The sequence below is a fragment of the Peromyscus californicus genome, unplaced genomic scaffold (genome assembly GCF_007827085.1).
Source record: "Peromyscus californicus insignis strain IS unplaced genomic scaffold, ASM782708v3 Scaffold_24__1_contigs__length_46423439, whole genome shotgun sequence".
NCBI classification, from domain to species: Eukaryota; Metazoa; Chordata; class Mammalia; order Rodentia; family Cricetidae; genus Peromyscus; species Peromyscus californicus.
Genome location: NW_026294535.1, coordinates 12,490,816 through 12,514,362, shown reverse-complemented (window position 1 = coordinate 12,514,362; position 23,547 = coordinate 12,490,816). Strand labels below are relative to the sequence as shown.

At 44.6% G+C, this 23,547-nt stretch overlaps 2 protein-coding genes across 2 annotated transcripts in view; one reads left to right on the top strand and one right to left on the bottom strand.

Moving 5' to 3' along the window:
• LOC128119694 (uncharacterized) overlaps positions 1-23,547 on the bottom strand; it is a 61,510-nt gene that overhangs the window by 12,489 nt on the left and 25,474 nt on the right. The window contains exons 5-7 of the mRNA XM_052753149.1: positions 22,185-22,344; positions 16,764-16,989; positions 4,878-7,368 (exon numbers count right to left, since the gene is read on the bottom strand). Of these exons, the coding sequence (XP_052609109.1) occupies positions 6,864-7,368; positions 16,764-16,989; positions 22,185-22,344 (891 nt within the window). The 3' untranslated portion in view covers positions 4,878-6,863. The remainder of the gene's footprint in view (positions 1-4,877; positions 7,369-16,763; positions 16,990-22,184; positions 22,345-23,547) is intronic.
• Vezt (vezatin, adherens junctions transmembrane protein) overlaps positions 1-23,547 on the top strand; it is a 117,982-nt gene that overhangs the window by 88,489 nt on the left and 5,946 nt on the right. The gene's annotated exons all lie outside the window — the stretch shown is intronic.

The following is a 23,547-nucleotide window of genomic DNA, read 5'->3' as shown; positions in this document are numbered from 1 at the left end:
CGAGTGTCAGGTTAGGCCTGCTTCCCTGGAGAAACTACCCTGCCCTTGTCAGTCCCTCAAAGGACTCAGCCTTTGCTACCGAAGGACTCTTCAGAAATCCTCCCATCCTCCCTACAGAGAGGGTGGTTGGTCCCTGCTGGGTACGACTACCAAAGCCTGGGCAAAATGTTTTTACCACGCACTGAAAGGAATCAGATGCTTCTGGGTGCAGTGTGCCCCGCGGAGACTCATGCTGTTAAGGTGTAGCACAGAAGGGACCTAAGATACCCAAAGAGCAGAGGGAAGTGACCTGGGCTGAGAGATGGCATTCTGCCCCTGTGGCCTGTGTTCTGTGTTACTCAGTGTGTGAAGTGTTACTCAATGGGGAATGAAGCTCCAGTGTGTGCTCTGATTCTCATCTCAGAACTCAAGCAGAAACCCCCTGGAAAACATCACTGCAGTTTTCATGGAATTTCAGTATCAAAACCTCTTGCCACATATATATATATATAAACCTAGCCGGGTGGTGGTGGTGGTGCACGCCTTTAATCCCAGCACTCAGGAGGCAGAGCCAGGTGGATCTCTGTGAGTTCGAGGCCAGCCTGGTCTACAGAGTGAGATCCAGGACAGGCACCAAAACTACACAGAGAAACCCTGTCTCGAAAGAAAAAAAAAACTTTACTAAATGATTTAAATTATAAACATATTAGTTTAGCACAAACAGATTGGGCCAAATGACATTAAAGAGAATGGTTTGCAGTAACAAAATAGTTTGGGGGATGCACTTTTTTCTTGAGTGTTCTTTTAGCCTTTCATCCTGACTAAAAAGCTGCAGGATCAATGGTACACGGCATCGCTCACCAAGCACTGTAATGCGTCGATGTGTTGTGGATTATTATTCCTTCCAGTCCATGTTGGGGAGGAAGTAAGTAGTGGAAGAGAACCCCTACTAGTCCTCTTCAAAAGCTTCCTGAAGCAAACATTCACGTCACTTTCTCACTCCTTCAAAATGGGACCTGTCAGGCTCTGTGATCCCCTCCTCTTCGGTATCCTGCACAACACACTTCCATCATTTCCACAGTCACACTGAGTCAGAGGCTTCCCAACATGTCTCACTTTGGTGTTTTTCCCCCTTGAAGACAGGGATCGATTCGGGACAGACCGAACAATGTAAACCTGGGACCTGGACATTTGGCAAACTTTCCTAATGATAGCCACGTTCCCCCTCAGAGCCCTGGGTAATGAATGGTGTGGCAGACGCTTGCGTCCCTGGAGAACAGATCCTCACTGACCAAGAGTGGCAGCTGACATGGATGGTCAGCAGTTCCTACACTGCTCTTTGCAAGCTTCTGGCCTTCGTTAAACTATTAGAAAAATGGAGGTTTGTTTATGTGGTCATCGTATCCATCCCCAAAGACTCTGAGCCTAACGGACAATAGAGGATCCTTCCCCCACATTTTCCACTGAAAGATAAAACATAAATCCATTCAGCCTCCTTCCCAGAACCAAAGCCCGGCTTGTGCCCATCCAGCTGCCTTCCAAACACCATCTGCCCGCGACGGTCTTTGCTTTCAGGGGCCTGGAGTTTTTTGGCTCAGGAACAAGACACATTTATTTCCAATGGATCCACACTGCCACCCAGTGGACAGATAGTTCAGCCGGCTGAGGCCTAAGCCACCTCTCAGTTTCACAGCCAGGATTTAAATAGGAACCCAGTGGTTTCAGAGGTTTGGGGGTGAGTGTTCATTTCCCCTGCCAGGAACCACGCCAACTTCCGCTGGGAAGCCTTGGGTGGAGATGGCACAGGCGAATGCCACTTAACCAAGATGGGTATTTCTGGACTGATCTGTTCTGGTTTTCTCCCCATCAGTAAAGTCATAGGAAACCCAGGCTGCAGATCAACCAGTCTCCTCTGCCAAGACTCCCAGGATCTGAAAGGCAGACAGGAGCTGGGTAGATCATCGGCGACAGACAGGTGTATGGGGAGACACCTCCTACCACACAGAACGACTACTCACTGTTTACTGTGACAGCAGTCTGTATTGTGAAAACTGAAAATATATTTTCGGATTAGATCTGAGAAAAATAATTCACTTTCCGACAGCGAGATCAACAGTTGAACTTCTCTGTTTTACATGAGAGGATGGCAGGATCAAACTTCGGGCCATCTCATTTGTACCGAGTCCCTTCCTCCTGTCTAACTGTCATTTGGCACATGGAGCAATTAGCTTGCTTTCCACGCAAGGCTGAGAAGCTCTGCGCCTTCCAGCCACTCCTCCCAGAGGCTGGCACTCAACCACACACAGCACGCACGTTTTCTGTCGCTTTGTGCTTCTTTTGAGTATCCAGGTAGCAGGGCTGGGATGTGACCTCACGGGAGCTCTTTATTAAAAGGGCTCTCTGTGTGGGAGAGGACCTGGATTTGAATTCGGATCCTGTCACTGGCTAGTTCCTGGACCTTGGATGAATTGCTTAATCTGAGTATCTATTTCTACCTCTTTCCACGAGAAACAACATCAGGATTGCAGCTACCCCTCTGAGTTGCTGTAAAGGGTCTCCTCCCTCGCTCCCTTCCTCCCTCCCTTCCTCCCTCCCTTCCTTCCTTCCTTCCTTCCTTCCTTCCTTCCTTCCTCCCTCTCTCCCTTCCTCCCTCTCTCCCTCCCTTCCTTCCTCCCTCCCTCCCTCCCTCCCTCTCTTCCTTCCTTCCTTGGGCACCGTCTTGCTGACATAACACAAACTGACCTTTAACTTGTGGTAATCCTGAGAGCCTGGATTACAGACACACACTGCCATGCTCCACTTACTTGGAATATTTAGATAATAAAACACACAGAAACTACTTAGCATGGTGTCTGGATATAGAGTAAAACTCATGATTATTGATAGTCACAATGGTTCATCTTTTTTGTAGAATTGACTGGATTTAGAATTGTCTCTGAGCCAATGGGCATGTCAGTGAGGGCATTTCTGAAGAGTAACTGAAGGGGCAAGACGCACCTTGAATGTGGGTGGTACCATTCTATGGATGAAAAGGGAAAGCAGAGAAAGGAGCCAAGTAGCAACATTTCTCTCTCTCTGCTTCTTAACTGACAGCTGCCTTGAGATCTCCCTGCCTTACCCTCTCCGCCATGATAGACAAGATCCCCAGACTGTGAGCCAGAGCAAAGCTTCCCTAAGTTGCTCTTGACACAACACTGAGAAAAATGAGTAACACAATGGCAGTCCTCTGCTGTGGATATCGCTCTGTATGCTGTGAATGTGTTGCTCTGATTGGTTAATATATAAAATGCTGATTGGCCAGTAGCCAGGCAGGAAGTATAGGCGGGACAAGCAGAGAGGAGAATTCTGGGAAGAGAAAGGCTGAGTCAGGAGTCACCAGCCAGACACAGAGGAAGCAAGATGTGAAGGCAGAACTGAGAAAAGGTACCAAGACACATGGCTAAACATAAATAAGAATTATGGGTTAATTTAAATGTAAGAGCTAGTCAATAGTTAACCTGAGCTAATGGCCCGAGCCATTTTAATTAATATAAGCCTCTGTGTGTTTACTTGGGTCCAAGCAGCCGCAGGGCCATGGGAGTCCGGCAGGACCAGGAAAACTTCTGCTACAGTCCTTCTCCTCCTTCTCCTCTTCCTCCTCCTCCTCCTCCCTTCCTTCCTCCTCCTCCTCTTCCTCCTTCTTCATCTTTGAGACAGGGTATCATTGTGTAGATCAGGATAGCTTCAAACAGAGATCTGCCTGTTTCTGTCTCCTAAGTGCTAGGATTAAAGGTGTGCACCACCACTACTGGCTCCTTAGTGTTTCTAAAACACAATTTTTCTAAAGTTATATTTCACTAGTTTGTATCTATTGACTAGAGATAAACTTGTGGGTTTGTCCATTTGCTTGCTGAAATCTAGAAGGGTAAAAGATCATCCAGGCTGTTGCTTCTCATTAAAATAATCTAGAGAGGACTTTTTTTTTTTAATGAAGAGGCTCCTTTTCATTTTCTTTTTCTTTTTTCTTTCTTTCTTTTTTTTTCAAGACAGGTTTTTTTCTGTGTAGCCCTGGCTATCTTGGAACTCACTCTGTAGACTAGGCTGATCTTGAACTCACCAAGATCCAACTGCCTCTGCCTCCATAGTGCTAGGATAAAAGGTGTGTGCCACCATGCCTTGTTTAGATGATTGCTAGAGAAGGCCAGCCTAACCCACAGTGACAGAAAGCCCAACAGTGGGATTAACATTTACTGTCCATGATATGCCTTCCAGGGGTTGACACAGGCTTAATTGCTTTGCTGAATGTTTCTAGCAATCCTATAAATTCATTATCCTTTTCTAAAAACACAAGATATTTATTTCATTTCTTTTCATTACACAAGAAATGTAATATATAGCATTCCCTTAGATAAAGCTATGAAAATGTGTTTAGCAACCACTTCTTTCTTTTGTAAGAGATGTGGAGTAATTTCCTGAGGTCACACAGGCAAGTAGTGGAACCCAGGTTTGAACTCAGTCTGCTTTCAGAGTTCATTCGTTACCTCATTTTGTCTCACTCATGCCGTTATTATTTTATATATCCTTATATAAATTTCTGTATCCTTATGTCCTCAGCTATCTTATTACGTAAGCTTGTTAAAGGTGAGAATTGACTTTAGTCACTTCAGGAATCTCCACATGACTTTAGTCATGTCAACTCATACGGGGGATGACTTGGCACCTCAGTTTTAAGAGGGTCTAATTTCTAACTTCATCTGAGTAGCACTACACTCCAGAAGGCCTATGCTCAGCGTTATTACAGACTCGAGCAAAACTATTTCTGCTTTCTCTTTAGCCTTCTATTGGTCCCGAATGATCTTTGAGTCAGGCAATCAACATAGCCAACAGGTGGGTCAGAGTCATGTGTCTCACACACATACCAAAAAAATTCCAGGGGTGAGATTGTGTCTTCGGACTAGGAGCGGGCGGCCAGGTTCCGTAAACTGAGACGCAGATGTGACATCGTATTTGAGCAACCGGAAGGAATCCAAATTACTCTACGGGAAAAGAAAAAGAGAGCTTGGGTTGGGGTTAGGTTGCTGTTTGTTCTGTTTGTTTGTTTTTGCTTTTTAGGTTTTTGTTTTGTTTGTTCTTGAGACAGGATCCTATTATGGCACCCCATCTAGCCTCAGACTCACTTTGTAGACCAGGTGGCCTTGAACTCACAAAGATCTACCTGCCTCCTGAGTTCTGGTATTAAGGCCTACACTGCTCCGCCATATTAAAACATAGCCAAAAGAATTTTGCTAAATTCCACAGCATTCTGGTCCTCAAACCCAAAGTTCTAGACTCAGCCTGCCCTGCGCCAGTAGATATACCAGGACGCTCACTGTGGATTGAAGGCCTGAACCGCCATACTTGGCAGTCTGTATGCGTTTACTTGTTCCTTATCATGCAGTCTTGAGTGCCCCTCTGTGTATGCAAGCAAAGGGGAAAGAGAAGCCCAGACAGCTGCCAACCATTCTCGAACCCGGGGCAAGAAACAAGAAATCCTCATGGGAAGCAAAGCTTTCCAGTTCCTCATTTAGAGGGATGATTTTTCCTACTGGGTTTCAGACAGGGTCCAGTAGGAAACAATGACACACTCCCCAGAAGCTGTTCAGGGCACACCGAGGGCAACACCCCAAAGACAACTCACCAGAAGCAGCGAGTACTTTGAGGCCCCAGGCCTTTGCAGGTTCAGCCTGCTCAAGGGCAAGCACTGTGCACTCTGAGTCACCCCCTAAGAACAGCTCTGGGGTTAGCATGGGGAGCCAAGCAGAAGAACGTGGACTGCATCCAGAGGGAAGTCTTAGAGCACTGGCTCTCAACCTGGGGGTCGCATGTCAGGTATCCTGCATATCAGATATTTGCATTACAGTTCCTAACAGTAGCAAATTTGCAGTTATGAAGTAGCAACAAGATAATTTTATGGTTGGGGGTCACCGCAACACAAGGAACTGTATTAAAGGGTTGTGTCGTTGGGAAAGTTGAGAACCACTGCCTTAGAGGGTAAGCAGGAGAATGGCATGGGTATGTCCGTGTGTTTAAAGAACACCCTGTAATAATAGGAAATATCAGAAGGACCAAGACCAGAAGCAGTAAAACTCTCAGAGATGACATGGGGGGGGGGTGACAAAGGCCTCAAATGGGAGGATACTGGCAGATGGAGAAAGATGGATTAGTGATGTCTGTCACAGACAGAATGGGAGGATATTGGCAGATGGATAGATTAGTGATGTCTGCCACAGACAACAGAGTGGGAAGACATTGGCAGATGGATAGTTTTTACTGTTCCTATCCTCTGGCAGAGGAAGTTATACCTTGTGGTTTTTTAAAGCATACAACGACCATCTAGAAAAAGATAAAACTAACTTATGCATACAAAGGAATAAGAATATGATTACCTGGGCTTGGCTAGTTTAGTAGATTATTTACTAGGAAGAAAAGAGAAAGAGAAGAGTTTTTCAGGCCTGAAATATTCTTCTATATCTTCATCTGAGTGGTAATATATAGGCACTGTACATACTCCAAATCCATAATACTATATACGTGTTTTAATCCATTTTGCGTTGCCATAACAAAATACCTGACATTAGGTAAAGTATGGCTAATTTTTTTAAGTTGTTTATTTGGCTCATGATTCTGGATGTTCTCTGAGGAAGGCTCTCTCCCTGACTGCTTTACAACATGATGGAGAAATATAAGGAAAAATGTCTGCATGCAGAAGGAACCAAATGCATGGCGTGGTCTACTTTTATAACAACTCCTTTTCATGAGAACTAACACGGTTGCGTTAGCCCTAGAAAACTCCAGAAGAAAAGTACTAATCTCTTCAAGGGGCTGTGCCCCTGGGATGCAATCATCTCCAACCAGACCCTTTCTCTTCAAGTTTCTGGTACTCTAGTTGGGAGAAAGCATACCCAAACCAGAGCTACGCCATGAAGATTTGTGACCTTTATTATACAAATGTACTGTAATGCCAAATACAAAGCAGGGAGCCAGAAGTCCTTCTGTAATCCTTTATGTGTCTGAGGGAGCCTGTTAGAATGAAACACAAGCAAACACATCCCACACTTTGTCCGTGTAACTCTCACCTGAATGCAAGGCATGTGTCTGGATTTGTTTACTTCCTTGTACACGTCAGTCACTTCTCCTATAGTCTTGTCCTCTTTCTTGGCCGAGAACACACAGACTACAATGATCTGGTCCACATGCGACAGCTGGTTGCTTATGAGGTTGTCATACTCCAGGTCTGTCACCTCGGGGATGATGTGACAGCTACATCTGCATACGTCCTCTTTCTCCCCACGCATGGTCTTCCTCAGGACCACAGGACAAGCCAGCTGGGAAGAAAACCACAAGTCCTTCCTCCCAGTGAGAAGAGGAAGCCTGGAAACAGAACGGTGGGGAGTCAGGTTAAAGGGTTAGAAGGGCAGAAGGAGAACCCCGAGTCATGGGTGGGGGTGCCTTGGTAAAGCATCAAGTCTAACGCTGGACTGCATTTGTCAACATGCTAAACAAACAAACAAATGTAAGCCAAACATTATATGCACGTAGTGGCCAATAGCACAGTACCAGGGTGTTGATTGCATTTTAACATGTGCAGGAAGAATGCATTTAAGGCTGGTCTGCAAGACACTTGCTTTATTCCCTTATAGTTAGAAACAGAGGGCAGACTCCTACACTAGGAAAAATGAGATTCTAAAAGGTCAGTACTTTGAACCAAACTCCACAAATACAAGTAATGGAGTTGGAACCTGAACTCGTGTGTCTGTTTCCCATTCTAGCCCTGCCATCTCAACGACTCCTGAAGACGCCATTCCTGTAGCATAGTTCTGAGTTAGTTATTTTGCCTATTAACAGACTGTGAGGATTTGATGAGAGTGACCCCAGAGGCTCATATATTTGAATTTGGATAGTCACCAGAGAGTGACTATTTTAGAAGAATTAGATGAATTAGGTATGGCCTTGTTGGAGATGGTGTGTCAATGGGGATAGGCTTTGAGGTTTCAAAAGGTCACACCAGCTCCCCCTGCCTGTTGTCTGTGGATAAGGATGTAAAGCTCTCACCTACTGCTCAAGCGCCATGCCTGTCTGCTCCCTGCCATGATAATCATGGGCTAACCTAAACTGAGCAAGCCCCCAATTAAATACTTTCTTCTACGAGTTACCTTGGTCATAGTGTCTCTTTACAGAAACAGAACAGTAAGACATGGACAATATAAGGCGTGTAACTTAACAGAGTGGAAGTCAGAAGGGTGAATTCCAGTCTGTCTGTCTCTGTCATTTGAAATGTAACTTGAGTCTTTCACTTCTTTGTACCTTGGTATTCCTATCTGTTTGTGGGAGAAAGTTCATGTTTCCACCAAACTCCCAGGAAAGTAATGAAGCATTATAGAAAACAACTCCATGAAGTTGGATTAGCTTTTTATGAGATGCTAAAATCTGCTTAAAATTCAGTATTTTAGTTACTAACAATTATAATTCCTAGTAGTGAGGAAAGCTAATCATTAAAGTATTCACCATCAGCTTCAGTTTCTTTGTTCTGAAGCCAACTATTGTGGACCTAATGTTTGTATCCCCTTAAAATGTGTATGTTGGAGCCGGGCGGTGGTGGCGCACGCCTTTAATCCCAGCACTCGGGAGGCAGAGGCAGGCAGATCTCTGTGAGTTCGAGGCCAGCCTGGACTACCAAGTGAGTTCCAGGAAAGGCGCAAAGCTACACAGAGAAACCCTGTCTCGAAAAACCAAAAAAAAAAATGTGTATGTTGGAGCTGGGGGTGTAGCTCAGTTGGTAGAATGCTTGCCTAGCATGCACGATCTTCTTGATCCAGCACCACATAAACCAAACATGGTGACACATACCTGTGAATCCTAGCACTCAGGGGGTGGAGGCGGGATAATGAGTTTGAGGCTAGCCTGGACTATATGAGGCCAGCCTGGGCTAATAAGACCCTGCCTCAGGTGGATCTCTGTGAGTTCGAGGCCAGCCTGGGCTACAGAGTGAGTTCCAGGAAAGGCGTAAAGCTACACAGAGAAACCCTGTCTCGAAAAACCAAAAATAATAATAAAAAAAAGACCTTGACTCAAAACAAAGCAATAAATTTATTTGTTGAAGTTCCAGCCCTCAATGTACCTGCACTAAGACAAGTTCTTTTCAGGAAGTAACTTAGGGTTAAATGAAGTCATAAGGGGACAAGCCTTACCTAGCAAGATTAATGCTCTTATGAGAAAAACCAGAGAGCTGTTACTCAGTTGCTCTCTACCTTTTTTTTGAAGGAGGGATGAGACAGGGTCTCTCTACATAGTCCTGGATATCCTAGAATTAACTAAGTAGATAAGGTTGACCTTGAACTCATAGAAGTCTGCCTGCCTCTGCCTCCCAAGCGTTGGGACTAAAGTCTACCTATTTTTTTTTTTGAGACAGGGTCTCTCATTGAATTTGGACCTCATGACTTCTGCTAGGCTGGCCAGCCAATGAGTTCCAGCCCTTGCCTAGACCCAGGTACCTGGCTTTGACATGGGTGCTGGGAATCCAAACTTAAGTTCTGAAGCTTTTGAGAAAGTCAGTAAACTGACTAATGTTGGGGAATATTATTTTAAGGTGTGTTACTTTTGTTTATGCTGCATTTGCTTAACTCTTTGAAGCTGTGTTACTGTGCCTGTCTAAAACACCTGATGGTCTAACGAAGAGCTGAACGGCCAACAGCAAGGTGGGAAAAAGGATGGGCAGGGCTGGCAGGCAGAGAGAATATACAGAAGGAGAAATCTGGAAGAAAGGAGGAGAAACAAAAGAGCAAGAGAACAAGGAAAGGAGGACCCCAGGGGCCAGCCACCCAGCTACACAGCAAGCCACGGAGTAAGAGTAAGATCTACAGAAGTAAGAGAACGGGAAAAGCCCAGAGGCAAAAGATAGATGGGATTATTTATTTATTTATTTATTTATTTATTTATTTATTTATTTATTTAAAAATTTATTTATTTATTATGTATATAGCATGTATGACTACAGGCCAGAAGAGGGCACCAGATCCCATTAAAGATGATTGTGAGCCACCATGTGGATGCTGGGAATTGAACTCAAGACCTCTGGAAGAGCAGTCAGTGCTCTTAACCTCTGAGCCATCTCTCCAGCCCAGATGGGATAATTTAAAGTTAAGGAAAGCTGGCTAGAAACAAGCCAAGCTAAGGCTAGACATTTATAATTAAGAATAAGCCTCCATGTGTGATTTATTGGGAGCTGGTTGGTGGGTCCCACAAGAGAGCAATAACAAACAACAGACTGAGCCAACTTCTCAGACTCTCTGGGTTACTATTACCAGACCTAGTTCTGAATATAAATCCTTGAGATAACTGGAGAAAAGATCAGTAGATAGGGAGGAGTTCTCTCTCTCTCTCTCTCTCTCTCTCTCTCTCTCTCTGGCATTAAAGGTGGTAGACACAGCGTTAATATTTGACATGTGTTTCTTGCTTAATTCTTACACAACCTCATGAAGTAGGTACTATTATTGCTCAAGTGCCAGGTTCTTGAAGGTTCCCTAGCTGGTACGGCTCTGCTATCAGCATTCTGCCCTACTGTCCCTCTACCAATCGTCCATCACATGTCACACACAGGATTTAGCAGGAAACTGAACCACAGCAAGAAAACCCTAAGAAGCAGCGGTAACACTTAAGACGGGCTTTCTCCAACACAGCCAATTTTAATTCACGGGTGAGTGAAGGCCTGCTGCTCTTTTATGTCAAGATTTAAAGCCTAAGATGGATCTACAAGTTTCGGCTACATTTTGTAAACATAAACGAAGGCCCCATCAATTATCAATGCCTTTGAGGTCTCACTGATACCTAGGCTACTGAGCCACAAAAACAAGTTGACCTTTAAGTGTGAAGTGTGTTTTTAACCTCCCTGGGGTAATTTTGATGTCTAAATGAATATCATGGAGCAGACTTGCATGGTGATGACTTGCTTCACCACTGCTGGCTTGAGATTTGACTGATCTTGCTTTTGCATACAGTTCAAGGCACTACATGAATACCGAATACTCACCCTGCTATAGGGACCCAACTTGACATGACTACAGCCATCTTGTAAAAAGTGATTTAATTATGTCTATGTGGGGGTGTGTGTGCACTTGAGTGTAGTGCCTGCAGACGCCACAGAAGTCAGGTCCCCCTGGAAATGGAGTTACAAGTGGTTGTGAGCTGTCCAGTGTGGATGCTGGGAACCAAACTTGAGTCTTCTGCGAGAATAGTGCATACTGGTAACCTCTGAGCTATCTTTCTAGCTCCTTACAATAACCATCATGATCATAACAGCTACAGTTTCCTGTTGGGTGACCCTGATGTGCAGTCTAAGTCCTACAGGGCAAACAAAGACATTAAGACAGTCATTTGCACAGTTCTGGCTGCCCACTGACTCCTGAATATTTCTTAACAGATTCTTGACATGCCAACACTTTTCAAGAAAGCTACTATGCATTCAAGTTGGCCTCAGCCCAACTTTGCTCACTGTGCTGGCTAATTTTATGTCAACTTGACACAAGCTAGAGTTAACTGAAAAGAGAGAACCTCAATTGAGAAAATGCCTCCATAATATCAGGCTATAGAGCATTTTCTTAATTAGTGATTGATGGGAGATGGCCCAGCCCATTGTAGGTGGTGCCATCCCTGGGCTGGTGGTCCTGGGTTCTATAAGAAAGCAGGCTGAGCAAGCCAGTAAGTAGCACCCCTCCATTGCCTCTGCATCAGCTCCTGCCTCCAGGTTCTGTTTGCGTTCCTGTCCTGCCTTCCTTTAATGATAGACTACAATGTGTAAGTGTAAGCCAAATAAACCCTTTCCTCCTCAACTTGCTTTTTGGTCATGGTGTTTTGTCATAGCAAAAGAAACCCTAACCAAGACACCCGCCATGTAACTGCCTTCCTCCTGCAATGGGGTGCAGAGATCCTTCTCCTGGCTATCATATGAGACACTGTTCTGTCCATAAGTCCCTGATAAACTACACTCTGCAATCATTGGCCTCCTCTTGGCCTCTTCCACCCAGGGTTGTTAGTTCTTGTATATCATAGCTTAGGTCTTTCTGAACCCGTGCTTATTATCTGTCTGTCTGTGGAATAATCCTGCTGTACACTGTGTGAATATATGTGGCTATGATTGGCTTAATAAACAATCTGACCGGGCAATAGCTGAACAGGATAGTTAGGCAGGAAAACCAAACTGAGAATGATGAGATGAGGAAGGGCAAAGCCAGAGGAGTTGTCAGCCAGATGCAGAACAAGTTGGACACACAAAATGGGATAGAGGTAAAAGCCCCAAGCCTCAGGGAAGCACACAGATAATAGAAATGAATTAAGTTGTAAGAGCTAGTTAGTAACAAGCCTGAGCTATCGGTCTAGCATTTATAATTTATATTAAGTCTCCAAGTCAGTTATTTGGGAAGCAGCTGCTGGTTATTTGGAAGCGGGCAGTCAGGACAGGAAGAACTCCTCTTACAGTCTTCCACACCCTAAGCTCAGCAGTACCACACTGCACAGCATCCCTCTGATTTGCCTGCATCATCCTATCAAGGGCCTTTGCTCATATACCCACTGTGCTGCTCTGTTAGCTGAGCCCCAGCTTCCCTGGCTCTAACGTGGGGCAAGGACCATAGCAAGGGCTTACTTACAGCTGAGCACAGGCAGGTCATGAACAGTACCTGAAATCCTGAATGGAATTGTGTTTAGCTCAGTCCTTGTGGAAGTGGAGTTCGGGGAATTGTAACTAACCCTGACGGCATCAGGATTCCACACTGTCCTCATTTCTCAGCTGAAATACTCACCACCACCTGAACTCAGGACTCTATGCAAATGTTCTCAAAACCATCCTTCTTTGCAGCTCAGCGTTAGGGGGAAGCAATGGTGGTCGCACTCAGTGTGGGTGTGTGCAAGGCCGTGGATGTTCAGTCCCCTAACCTCGGCATCACATATGTGTGTGTGTGTGTGTGTGTGTGTGTGTATATGTATGTGTGTGTGTACATATGTGCATATATGTATGTATGTATACACACACACATAGTTATTGTTTGATGAGAAATGCTCCCCATTGGCTTGTGCATTCGAACACTTGGTTCCCACCTGCAGTGTGTTTGAGGAGGTTATGGGACTTTTAGGAGGTAGAGTTGTTAGAGGAAATAGACCACTAGGGGTGGGCTTTGCATGTTTATAGCCTTGCCTCACGTCCTGTTAGTTCTGTGTTTAGATGAAATGTGATCAGTCAACTTCCTGCTCCTCCTGGTGTGCCTCACCTTCCCCACCATTATGGCTCTAGGCTGCTGGAATAGTACGCCAAAATGGACTCTCTTTCCTTAAGTTGCTTTTGGTCATAGTATTGTATCACAGCAAGAGAAAAATAACACAGACACAGATACACACACACACACACACACACACACACACACACACACGCACACACACGCACACACCCCGCACCCATGCACTTGCACATACACACATGCACACACACTTGCCTGCACACACACACATACACACACATGCACACATACGTGCACACATTCACACACATCCTCCCTTTCTAAAAAACTGTCCTTCCTCAGCGTATCTTTCCCATTCTAGCTATACTGCGCTGCTAACATGTCATTGCTATTCTTCTGTTTATTCACACTCCATACCATCTCTTCCTGAAGACTTGAAGCCTTTGGAGGATGTTGACCAAGTCTTTCCCTCATTGACTGTGCCTAACCACACACCTGTGGGTGACTGATAACAGCTGCAATAATTCACTGTGTGGTCAGCCATCTCATGGCACCATTTTATGTAGCAGCCTTAATGAGGTATGATGACAAGGCTTCAAATACTCAGCCTTTCAGCAAAGAAACTTCTCCTTGTAACAAAAGGAAGCCAGTACAGAAAACCATAAACAGTCAAAATATAGAAACAAGTGATCATATGGTACCCAGCCCCAGCTGGTCCATCTACGACAACTCCTGCACCCGAGGTTCAGACAGCATCACTGAAGAGGAGACAAGCCCCAACTGGTCCATCTACAACACAACTCCTGCACCTGAGGTTCAGACAGCATCACTAAAGAGGAGACAAGCCCCAACTGGTCCATCTACAACACAACTCCTGCACCTGAGGTTCAGACAGCATCACTAAAGAGGAGACAAGCCCCAGCTGGTCCATCTACGACAACTCCTGCACCTGAGGTTCAGACAGCATCACTGAAGAGGAGACAAGCCCCAACTGGTCCATCTATGACAACTCCTGTACCCAAGGTTCAGAGAGCATCACTGAAGAGGAGGCAGAAAGCTCATAAGAGCGAGAGTCCTAGGAAGGCTGCTGTGAGATTATGTCTAGAAATGACAGGAGAGCCTTCACCCAGGATACCTCAGTAATATGACTGCTTAAAAAAGCCCTGAAGAAGTGTAACAGCAGAAGATTTGCTAATGTGGAAGGGGGAAGTCTCAGGGGGACCCAAACCCTGGACAAGTGTTGCACAAAATCTAATTGGTCTTTAAAAAAACAAAAAACCGGAACCAAATATTGGGGTAAATGCTGAAAGATCAGAGACAAAGCAACAAGCCACTGCCATGTCTCACCTCACCAACTCCATGAATCCTCTGACTTAATGCCTGTGAGTCCTCAGCCCAAAGGCTTTAGTTCCTGCCTCCTCACGTCTTATATACCTTTCTCCGTCCAGCCATATCCCTCCCTTCTTAGTGCTGGGATTAAAGGTGTGTGACTCCCAAGTGCTGGGATTAAAGGTGTGTGACTCCCAAGTGCTGGGATTAAAGGTGTGTGACTCCCAAGTGCTGGGATTAAAGGTGTGTGACTCCCAAGTGCTGGGATTAAAGGTGTGTGCCACCACTGCCTGGCTCTGTTTCTCTCCTAGACTGAGTCAATCTCATGTAGTCCAGGGTGGCTTTGAACTCACAGAGATCTAGATGGCTCTCTGCCTCCCGAGTGCTAGGATTAAAGGTGTGTGCCACCACTGCCTGGCCTCTGTGTTTACTCTAGTGGTTTGTTCTGTTCTCTCATCTTCAGGTAAATTTTTTTTAGGGTGTAACAAAATATCACCACATACAAGAAATTAAGAAATGCTGAGAGCGGGAACAATAGTCTGTCCTGTGGCAAGTCCTCCAATTGCTCATCCAATACCAAGTGGTCAGCCCTGAAGTCGTCTATACACATACAAGTAACACTAAACAGACCGAGCAGACTGCATTTATACGTTTAGCAAGATGAGTGCACATGGGAGGGGTGGGAGGGAGAAAAGAGAGGGAGGAAAATAATGCAATTACATTTTAATCTTAAAAAACAATAAAAGCCAAAAATTCATTAATATCAAAAACGCACAAAGCACATTCTCATTGTGCTTATGGGTTTTCTTTCCATCTGTCTTCTTTGTTAACTGTTACTGGAACAGTTTCAGGCTGGGGTCTTGCCAGGTGTGTGCACAGGGTGGTCTGCGGTGTATGTGAAAGGAGGCAGAACCTTCCCTGGCTTCAGAGGTTGCCACCCAGTTAAGGGACCAAGCTGTCTTTGTGACGGTGTCTCCCCTTCCCACGCTGTCCAGATCCAGCCGGAGCTGACACCAGAGACTTCTCTCCCTGGCGGGGAGTGCCCTGTTTAGCTTTGGTGGTGGCTTGTTCTCATCTTGATGAATCAGGAAGCAAAGAAAGAGGCACCAGAAGCAGGACTAGCCTATAACCCTCTCAGAGCCTTGCCCTTAGCGGCCTACCCCTGCCCAGAGACACAGAGGGGTGGAGAATTAGGTTCTTTTTGTGCTGAGGAATGAAGCAGGGCACAGTTCCCTCCAGAACGCTGACAAAGAAGGAGAGATAGACCATCGTGTGTGCCACGCATGTGCTGACAAGATGTGTGAGCAGCACAGCTAGTTTTTAAACATGTGTTTGTCCAAACCCGTGAAGACAAACTAGGACTTGGTTCCTGAGCCATCCAAATTCCACTGCTAAATGAGACGCCTTCTTAGAGAGCAGAGCAGAGAGAGCTCGAGGGTTTGGATCTGCGTGTGTAAGTGGATCTCAGCTTCAGGGAAGTTCTTCATTAATAAGTATGTATTATGGTTCAGATATGAAGCGTCCCCCACAGTCTTGTTGGGTGTTCAGCTTTTGGTCCTCAGCTGGTGGCATGTTGGGGGGGATGTGGGGCCTGGTTGGCAGAGACAGGTTGTTAGGGGTAGGGCACTGAGGACTATAGGCTGGCCCTGCTTCTGATCCCCACTTTCTTGGCTTCCTGAGGCACCGAGATGTGGAAAAGCCCCCCCCCCCCCAAGCCTGACCCACATCCCCTGCTGTGCCTTCCCTGCCAGGATGGAGTGGTAGCTCCTAAAATTGCACATGAGAATAAACCCTTTCTCCTCTAAGTTGCTTGTAGCAGGTATTTTCACATCTGTGAGTTAAAGCAGCCCAGAGGTGGTGATCTCTAACCCAGCCTGCACACGTGTGTTAAGCCACCTATAGGACCCTACTGAACCTACATGAAAGAGCTGAAAGAAAGGGGCGTTTAACATAGTGGTTCTCAACCTGTGGGTCATGACCCCTCTGGGGGGGTCGCATATCAGATATCCTGCCTATCAGATATTTACATTACACTTCATAACAGTAGCAAAATGACAGTTATGAAGTATCGACGGGTTAATTTTATGGCTGGGAGTCACCACAACATGAGGAACTGTATTAAAGGGTATTAGGAAGGCTGAGAACCACTGATCTAATGTCTCTCAACCATGAACCAGATTTCAGATGGCTAAAATGAGGGAGGTTGGTTACCGGGAGCACTGGTTGGTGGTTGAGGTCCTGTGGATGTAATGGTAAGGCAAAGGCTTGAAGAACTCCTTCAGCGCCAGGAAGGTATTTCTGTACCGGAGATACTCCTTGTACCAATCGGCTTCCTTTGCGTTCCGACTCAGGGCAGGTATTGCAAATGCAACCTTTGGTTTCCTGACCGCTTTTTTGGCAAACATGGGCAGTTTGCAAATATGCAGTGATTCCAGCCCTGAAATGAGAACAAAACACACCCCGCTAAACATCTTCAGTAGGACAAAGACACTCGTAGGCTGAGCTGGAAAGATTACACTGGGTGCGGTAGCTGGGATATTTCTTCATCACATATAAATCCTCCTCTCCATGGACACCACCATCACTCCCGCTATGGGTACCTCTTGTCTTCTCTGAGGAACCATGGCACAGATGTCATAAACAAGGAAGATATCTAGGTCATCAACAAATACAATCCAGAGGAGTTTGTGTTTATCCTGTGCCAGGGAATGAGCCAAGTATTTAAAATATACAATCCTATTCAAATAGTACCCTCATAATGTGGCCTTTGGTATCCATGGGGTTGGAATGGAAGGTTTTATAGATATGAAGTGTCCCCTTCAAAAGGCTCATTTGTGCCAGGGTGGTGGTGGCACATGCCTCCACTGTGGAGGCAGAGGCAGGTGAATCTCTGAGTTCAAGGCCAGCCTGGTCTACAGAGCGGACCGGACAAACAGGACAGACAGACCTACCCAGAGAAACCCTGTCTTGAAAAACCAAAAAAAACCAAAACCAAAACAGGGCTCATTTGTTGAAGACTCGATCCCCAGTGCAATACTCAGAGATGAGGCTTTGGGGAGCAATCTGGATGATGAACACACTGATCTACTCAATAGATGAATTCATTGACAGATTCATAATTTGATGGTATTATTGAGAGGTAGTGGGATCTAGGAGGGAGGTCCTCAGTAGAGGAAGTAGGTCATTGGAAGAGTACCTTTCAAGGGTATATCTTATCTTTAGTCTATTCACTCATCCTTCTCCCCTCCTCTAGCTCTTGTCTACCTTAGATTGAGCATCTTCCCTCTGCCACGCCCATGGCTGAGCCTTCTGCCTCATCACCTTAGGCCCATAGCAGGTTATATGCAGGAAGATATATGTATATACATATAAATATATGCATGTAACAACAATTAATGAAAAAAGGGGCCATGAATTTGAAAGAGTAAGAGGGGTATATAAGACAGGAAAGGGAAGGAGAAAGGATGATTATATTATAATCTCGAAAAGAAAAGAAACAAACTTTTGTAAAGTATTGGACTTCCACGGCACACTGGGTAAATCCACTAGGCTGGGTGTAGGTAGAAGCAACTGTCCCAGCGACTCCAGCATGCCAGCCCAGTGAGCTCCCCTGAGGACAATTTGCATTTTTCAGTTTCTGTGTAAAACATCTGTTGCAAAGCCTTTGGAAAGCTCTGCTGTGTGTGATAGGATGTCGCAAAGGAATCCCTCGGATGGAGAAAGATGCCTTCGATTTGACATAGAAGTAATGCTCGCTCCATCCCTGTGGATTTCCTTACTTGATAAGTTGTACCCCAAAGTCAATGTGCATGGTCCTTTCGTGCCCGCAGACAGGTGCAGAGTGTCAAAGAATTTGAGTTGTCTGTGATGTGTAGTCCCAGGTGAGCTCAAGCAAAGTTATATTTTGCTTTATTTTTTTTCATTTCAGATTTCATATTGTAAATAACTGTCTATGGACTATTGAGTGTCATGTGCTTAGCAATTTCTTGGCTTTCTTTCTTATAACCCTGCTGTCGAAAGTGACTGTAGTTGGAACTGAAGTGTTGTCGAGAGCCCCTGAGCTCAAAAAGGTTCTGAGGTGAGTTACAAAGAAAACATATGTAGAGCAGGCTTCACTCAGGCGTGCTGTTGACCCTGAGAACATAGTGAAAAATCTTACCAGACAGAAATACACATAAAATGAGATTATAGAGCCTGGGCTGGGTGGTGGTAGCACACACCTTTGATCCCAGCACTCGGGAGGCAGAGCCAGGCGGATCTCTGTGAGTTAGAGGACCACCTGGTCTACAGAGTGAGTTCCAGCACAGCCAGGGCTGCTACAGAGAGAAACAGAGAAATCTCAACAAACAAACAAAGAAACAAACAAAAAGATTATAGAGACTGATAAGAGCACTGTGACCAAAGCTTGCAGGAAGCACAAGTGTGCTCCCCTGGATGAATTCTACTCTCTTAGCCCATGAGCTCAAATCAATTCTCCCTCCCAATCATTCTTATTATCAGGCATTTGTTATGGTGACAAGAAAAGTAATTAATACAGAAAACTGACACTGAGAAGTGGGACTATCACTGTGAGTCCCTGACCGTGTGGTTTAGATACATCATGGGAAAGCAGTGTAATGGGAAAGGAATAAGCAAGTTAAACATTGCAGATGAGGTATGTGTAAAGGAAGCTGCTATAATTTTAAAACAAATAAGTGCTACTACAGAGAGATTTGGGACTTTGCACGAAACAAGGAAAGGTACCTCGACCTCGCCCATCAAAGATTCAGCTTGTTAAATGCAAATCCCTTTGCAAGGAGTGAAACTGAAGGTGAGAGAGAGGTGTCTTCCCAGATTCATCCATTCAGGGGCACAGACGCCTCTACAGCTGTGGTAAAGGTGATCAGAAAATGTCTTGGGCTAGCAGAACAACTTGGTGGCATCATCTATATGGTACTGTGTGGTGATGTATTGTGTCCCCCAATATACTGTGTCCCCCAATAAAATTTATCTGAGGATCAGAAGGAAAAGTCAGTCACTATAGTAAATGCTGAAGTCAGGCAGTGGTAGCACACGCCTTTAATCCTATCACTTGGGAGGCAGGGATCTGTCTGGATCTCTGTGGGTTCAAGGCCACACTGGGAACAGAGCCAGGCATGGTGATACACGCCTTTAATCCCAGCACTAACCATAGAGGTCTGGAGTCTGTACAGACAGACTGGAAGTGACAGAGCTGGGCAGGAAGAGGAAGTGATATAGCTGGGCTGAGAGAGCGAATGAGGGAACAGAAAAGAAAGGCAAATAGGTGTGGGTAGACAGGAAGTAGCTCTCTTTGGAAGCTGCAGAGTTGGTGAGGTGAGGTTAGCTGTGGCCTTTCCTATTCCTCTGATCTCTCAGGTTTCAAACCCCAATATCTGGCTCCAGATTTTTATTTAATAAGACCATTTAGCAATTTGTGTTACTGTACTGATTTTATAGGCATGTATAATGCAGCTGTGAAACTTCGCACTAAGGTCCCTTCACAAAGCTGAGGAGGCCAGGCACTATGCGGTGGGGCTAAATTCCCCTCAAAGACTGGCAAGAAGCTATGAAAAGAGTGCCTAAGCTTCAGGGAATGCTCCCATATGTTGGAGGTATTGTAGAATATTATCTTAAGGTGTGTTACTTTTGTTTATGTTGCATTTGTTTAACTCTGTAAAGCTGTGTTACTGTGACTGTCTAAAACACCTGATGGTCTAATAAAGAACTGAATGCCCACTAGGGAGGCAGGATAAAGGATAGGTGGGGCTGGCAGACAGAGAGAGTATATAGAGAAAGAAAAAGAGATGGAGGAGTGAAGAAGGAGGAGCCAGAGAAGGAGGAAGATCTAGGGTCCAGTCACCCAGCTACAAAGCAAGCCAAAGAGTAAGAGTAAAATTTACAGAAGTAAGAGAATGGGAAAAGGCCAGAGGCAAAAGGTAGGTGGGGATAATTAAAGTTAAGAAAAGCTGGCTAGAAACAAACCAGGCTAAGGCCAGGCATTCATAAGTAAGAATAAGCCTCTATGTGTGATTTATTTGGGAGCTAGGTGGTGGGCCCCCCAAAAAGAGCCAAAACACAACCTACAACAGGAGGTGCCTGGACCATCAGATGTCTAGCAAGAAAAGCTACTGGCACTGAGAGGATCCGTACTGAGAGGTTATGTGTGCTCAGGCAGGAGAATTGAAGGGACAGAACCACTCAAGTCTGGTGGAGCCCAGATGATACCACAAAGAGCCTCAGATACTGTAGGTGGAGCTGCAGGATTTGATGTTTGCCCTGTTGGGTTTTTATAATGCTTTAGTCTAGGCTATGTTGCCATTCTTTCTTTTTGAAATGGAAGTGCTTACCATATGTCACTGTTTAGAGATGTGTGCAATGTGTTTTTTTTTTTAATTTCATAAGGACTCTGTTAAGAGATCATCTTGGATCTCAGCAGAGATTTTGGCTTTTGGGACAATGTTGAAACTGTTAAGACTTTGGGCTCTTAAAGATGAACTAAGTGCATTTTGCATTAAGAAATTACTGTGAGCCTTTGAGGACCAGGGTTAGAATGTTAGGATGTCAAGCTGACAAAGGATGGACAGTCATGGGGTGATTAATCTTCATTGTTAACGTGACTGGATTTGGAATTACCCAGAAAACACACCTCTGGGCATTCTTTACACATGATCTCAGCCAAAGACTAAGAAATCACTTATATGTCTTTGAAGACATTTCCAGTGAGGTTTAGCTGAAGACGAAAGGCCTATGCTGAATATAGGTGATTCCATAAAAAGGAAAAACAGAGGAAACCAGCTAAGTGCTAACATCCCCACTTTTTATGTCCTTTCCATTGAGATGTCAGGAGCCCCAGCCATGACGTCTTGCTATGCTGAGCTCTTCCACACCTTCCCCCTCATGATGGACTCAAATGTCTCAAACCATGGGCCAAGGTAAATCCTTCCTATGACTTGTTATTTATTAGGTATTTGGTCACAGAGATAAGAAAAGTAACCAACACACTAACCTAGTATTTGTGGAGAAGACAGAACCCAACTTCCATGAATAATGAGAAGAAACTATGTTTCGTCATCACCAGCCAAGAACTAAGATTGTTTTAGGTTCTGTAATCAACACCAGCCATGAGTTGATGCGCATTCAATAGAGGATTTGAGCATGAGACCCCTCTCAACACAAGTGATCAAATGAGGAGACTAAGGATTGGACTTGATGGTGTGAGAGGAGTTTCTCATCAAAACAATAAATATAAGGGCTGGAGATATGGTTCAGCTAGTAAAGGCTAGGCTCACAACCAATGATATATAAAAAAATAAATAAAAATAAAATTGAAAGTTCCTTTCCTTATGGAAACACAGCAGTGGCCAAATGGATTGCCTTCTCCCAAAAAAGTAAACAAAATCAAAAGTCATGTTGTGTGTTCCTGCTGCAGCCCTTCACCAGGGTCCATGATAAGAAGTTGTATAACAGGGCTTCACAGTTATAAACCTGCAACCTTGGAACCTCGGTGGGGGCAGGTGTTTAAATATCGGTTTTCTAGAAATCAGAACTGTGAAGTTGGTCATGTAGAGCAATGGATTGTGGAGCAATGGGTTGTGGAGCAGGGATTGCAGAGCAGTGGATTCCAAGGCTTACCCAATGTGGATCTGTAGTAATTCAGCCAGTGAAGGAGGATGTGTTTAACCTTCTTCTGCATTTTGCTTAGTTTGATGGATGCCACAAGGTCATGCAGAAGGCTTATGTCCGTTCCTGGATCATCAGAGTCTGTGTCCACTGGGTCTGCTAAATTTGAAGCCTTTAAATGAGAAGATGAATATATACATCAATATCCTTGGTATACACACACATATATGAGGGAGACTGCTTGCTGCGTGGCCAGCAAACATCAATCCTTCATCCTCATGTACCCATTCACCCATTAATCAGACCACCCAACAAGTATTTATTAAGTACTATCTATAGCCTGACAATGTGCAAGAAACTTAGACTAAAGTCATACATAATAGCCATATTCTTTTGTGACCATACTTAACGCCACTGAAATACATACTTACAAAGGCTATGGTATCATAATAAACTAAGAGAGAAAAGGCCATTTCCCTATCCTCTAGGAGTTCACAGTCAGTGGAAAACCTCAACAGGCTGGCAATCACAGTACAGCAGAGACCAGGTTAGACCATGAGTTATAAGTAGAAAGTCTAATGTTTAAGTGCACTAACTTTTACTTAGCAGCAGCAAAAGTTATAAATATTCATTAACTATATGTAATTATTCATTTATATGTAAAGGTACACTTAATTCTCTATTTATTCTCCATTTTTGTGCACTATTCAAAGCCAGATGAAGATGGGCACAGAGCAGGGGGAATGTGAAGGGAGAGAGGAGTCAGTGAGCCACACAGAGGCTGATGAAGTAGGCAGGGAGCATTCTGAAGAATTTATTCCATAGAAATCGGGCAATAAAGCTGACACTTCAGTTTGAAAACTCAACTCCATCTGAAAGGCACAGACTTGAACTTCCTTGTTGTAATGATTCCAAAAAGGACTTAAAGCAACATCAGTGGCCTTGATATAATCACCTAAAAACAGGAGTTTTACCATCTAATCTCAACCTCAAAAATGGGAAAATAAAGATGAAGTATATTTATCTCATGATACTGAAGCTTTAATGTGTATGAATGTATTATCTGTCACAAGACCATCTTTTATATTTGTTATATTGGAAATCTGAAGATTTTCTATGTTCATTTTTTAGATTTATCTTGTTACCTTATGTGGAAGAGTGTTTTGCTGTGTATATGTTTGCCTACCATAAAAAGCCTGCAGAGGTCAGAGAGGGGGTCAGATCCCCTGGATGTGGAGTTATGGATGGTTGAGAGCTACCATGTGGTTACTGGGAGCCACACTCTGGTTCTCTGCAAGAGCAACAAGTGTTCTTAACAGCAGGATTCTCTCTCAACCCAGGAAATCTGAAGGTTTGATCAGTTAAGAAAACCTAA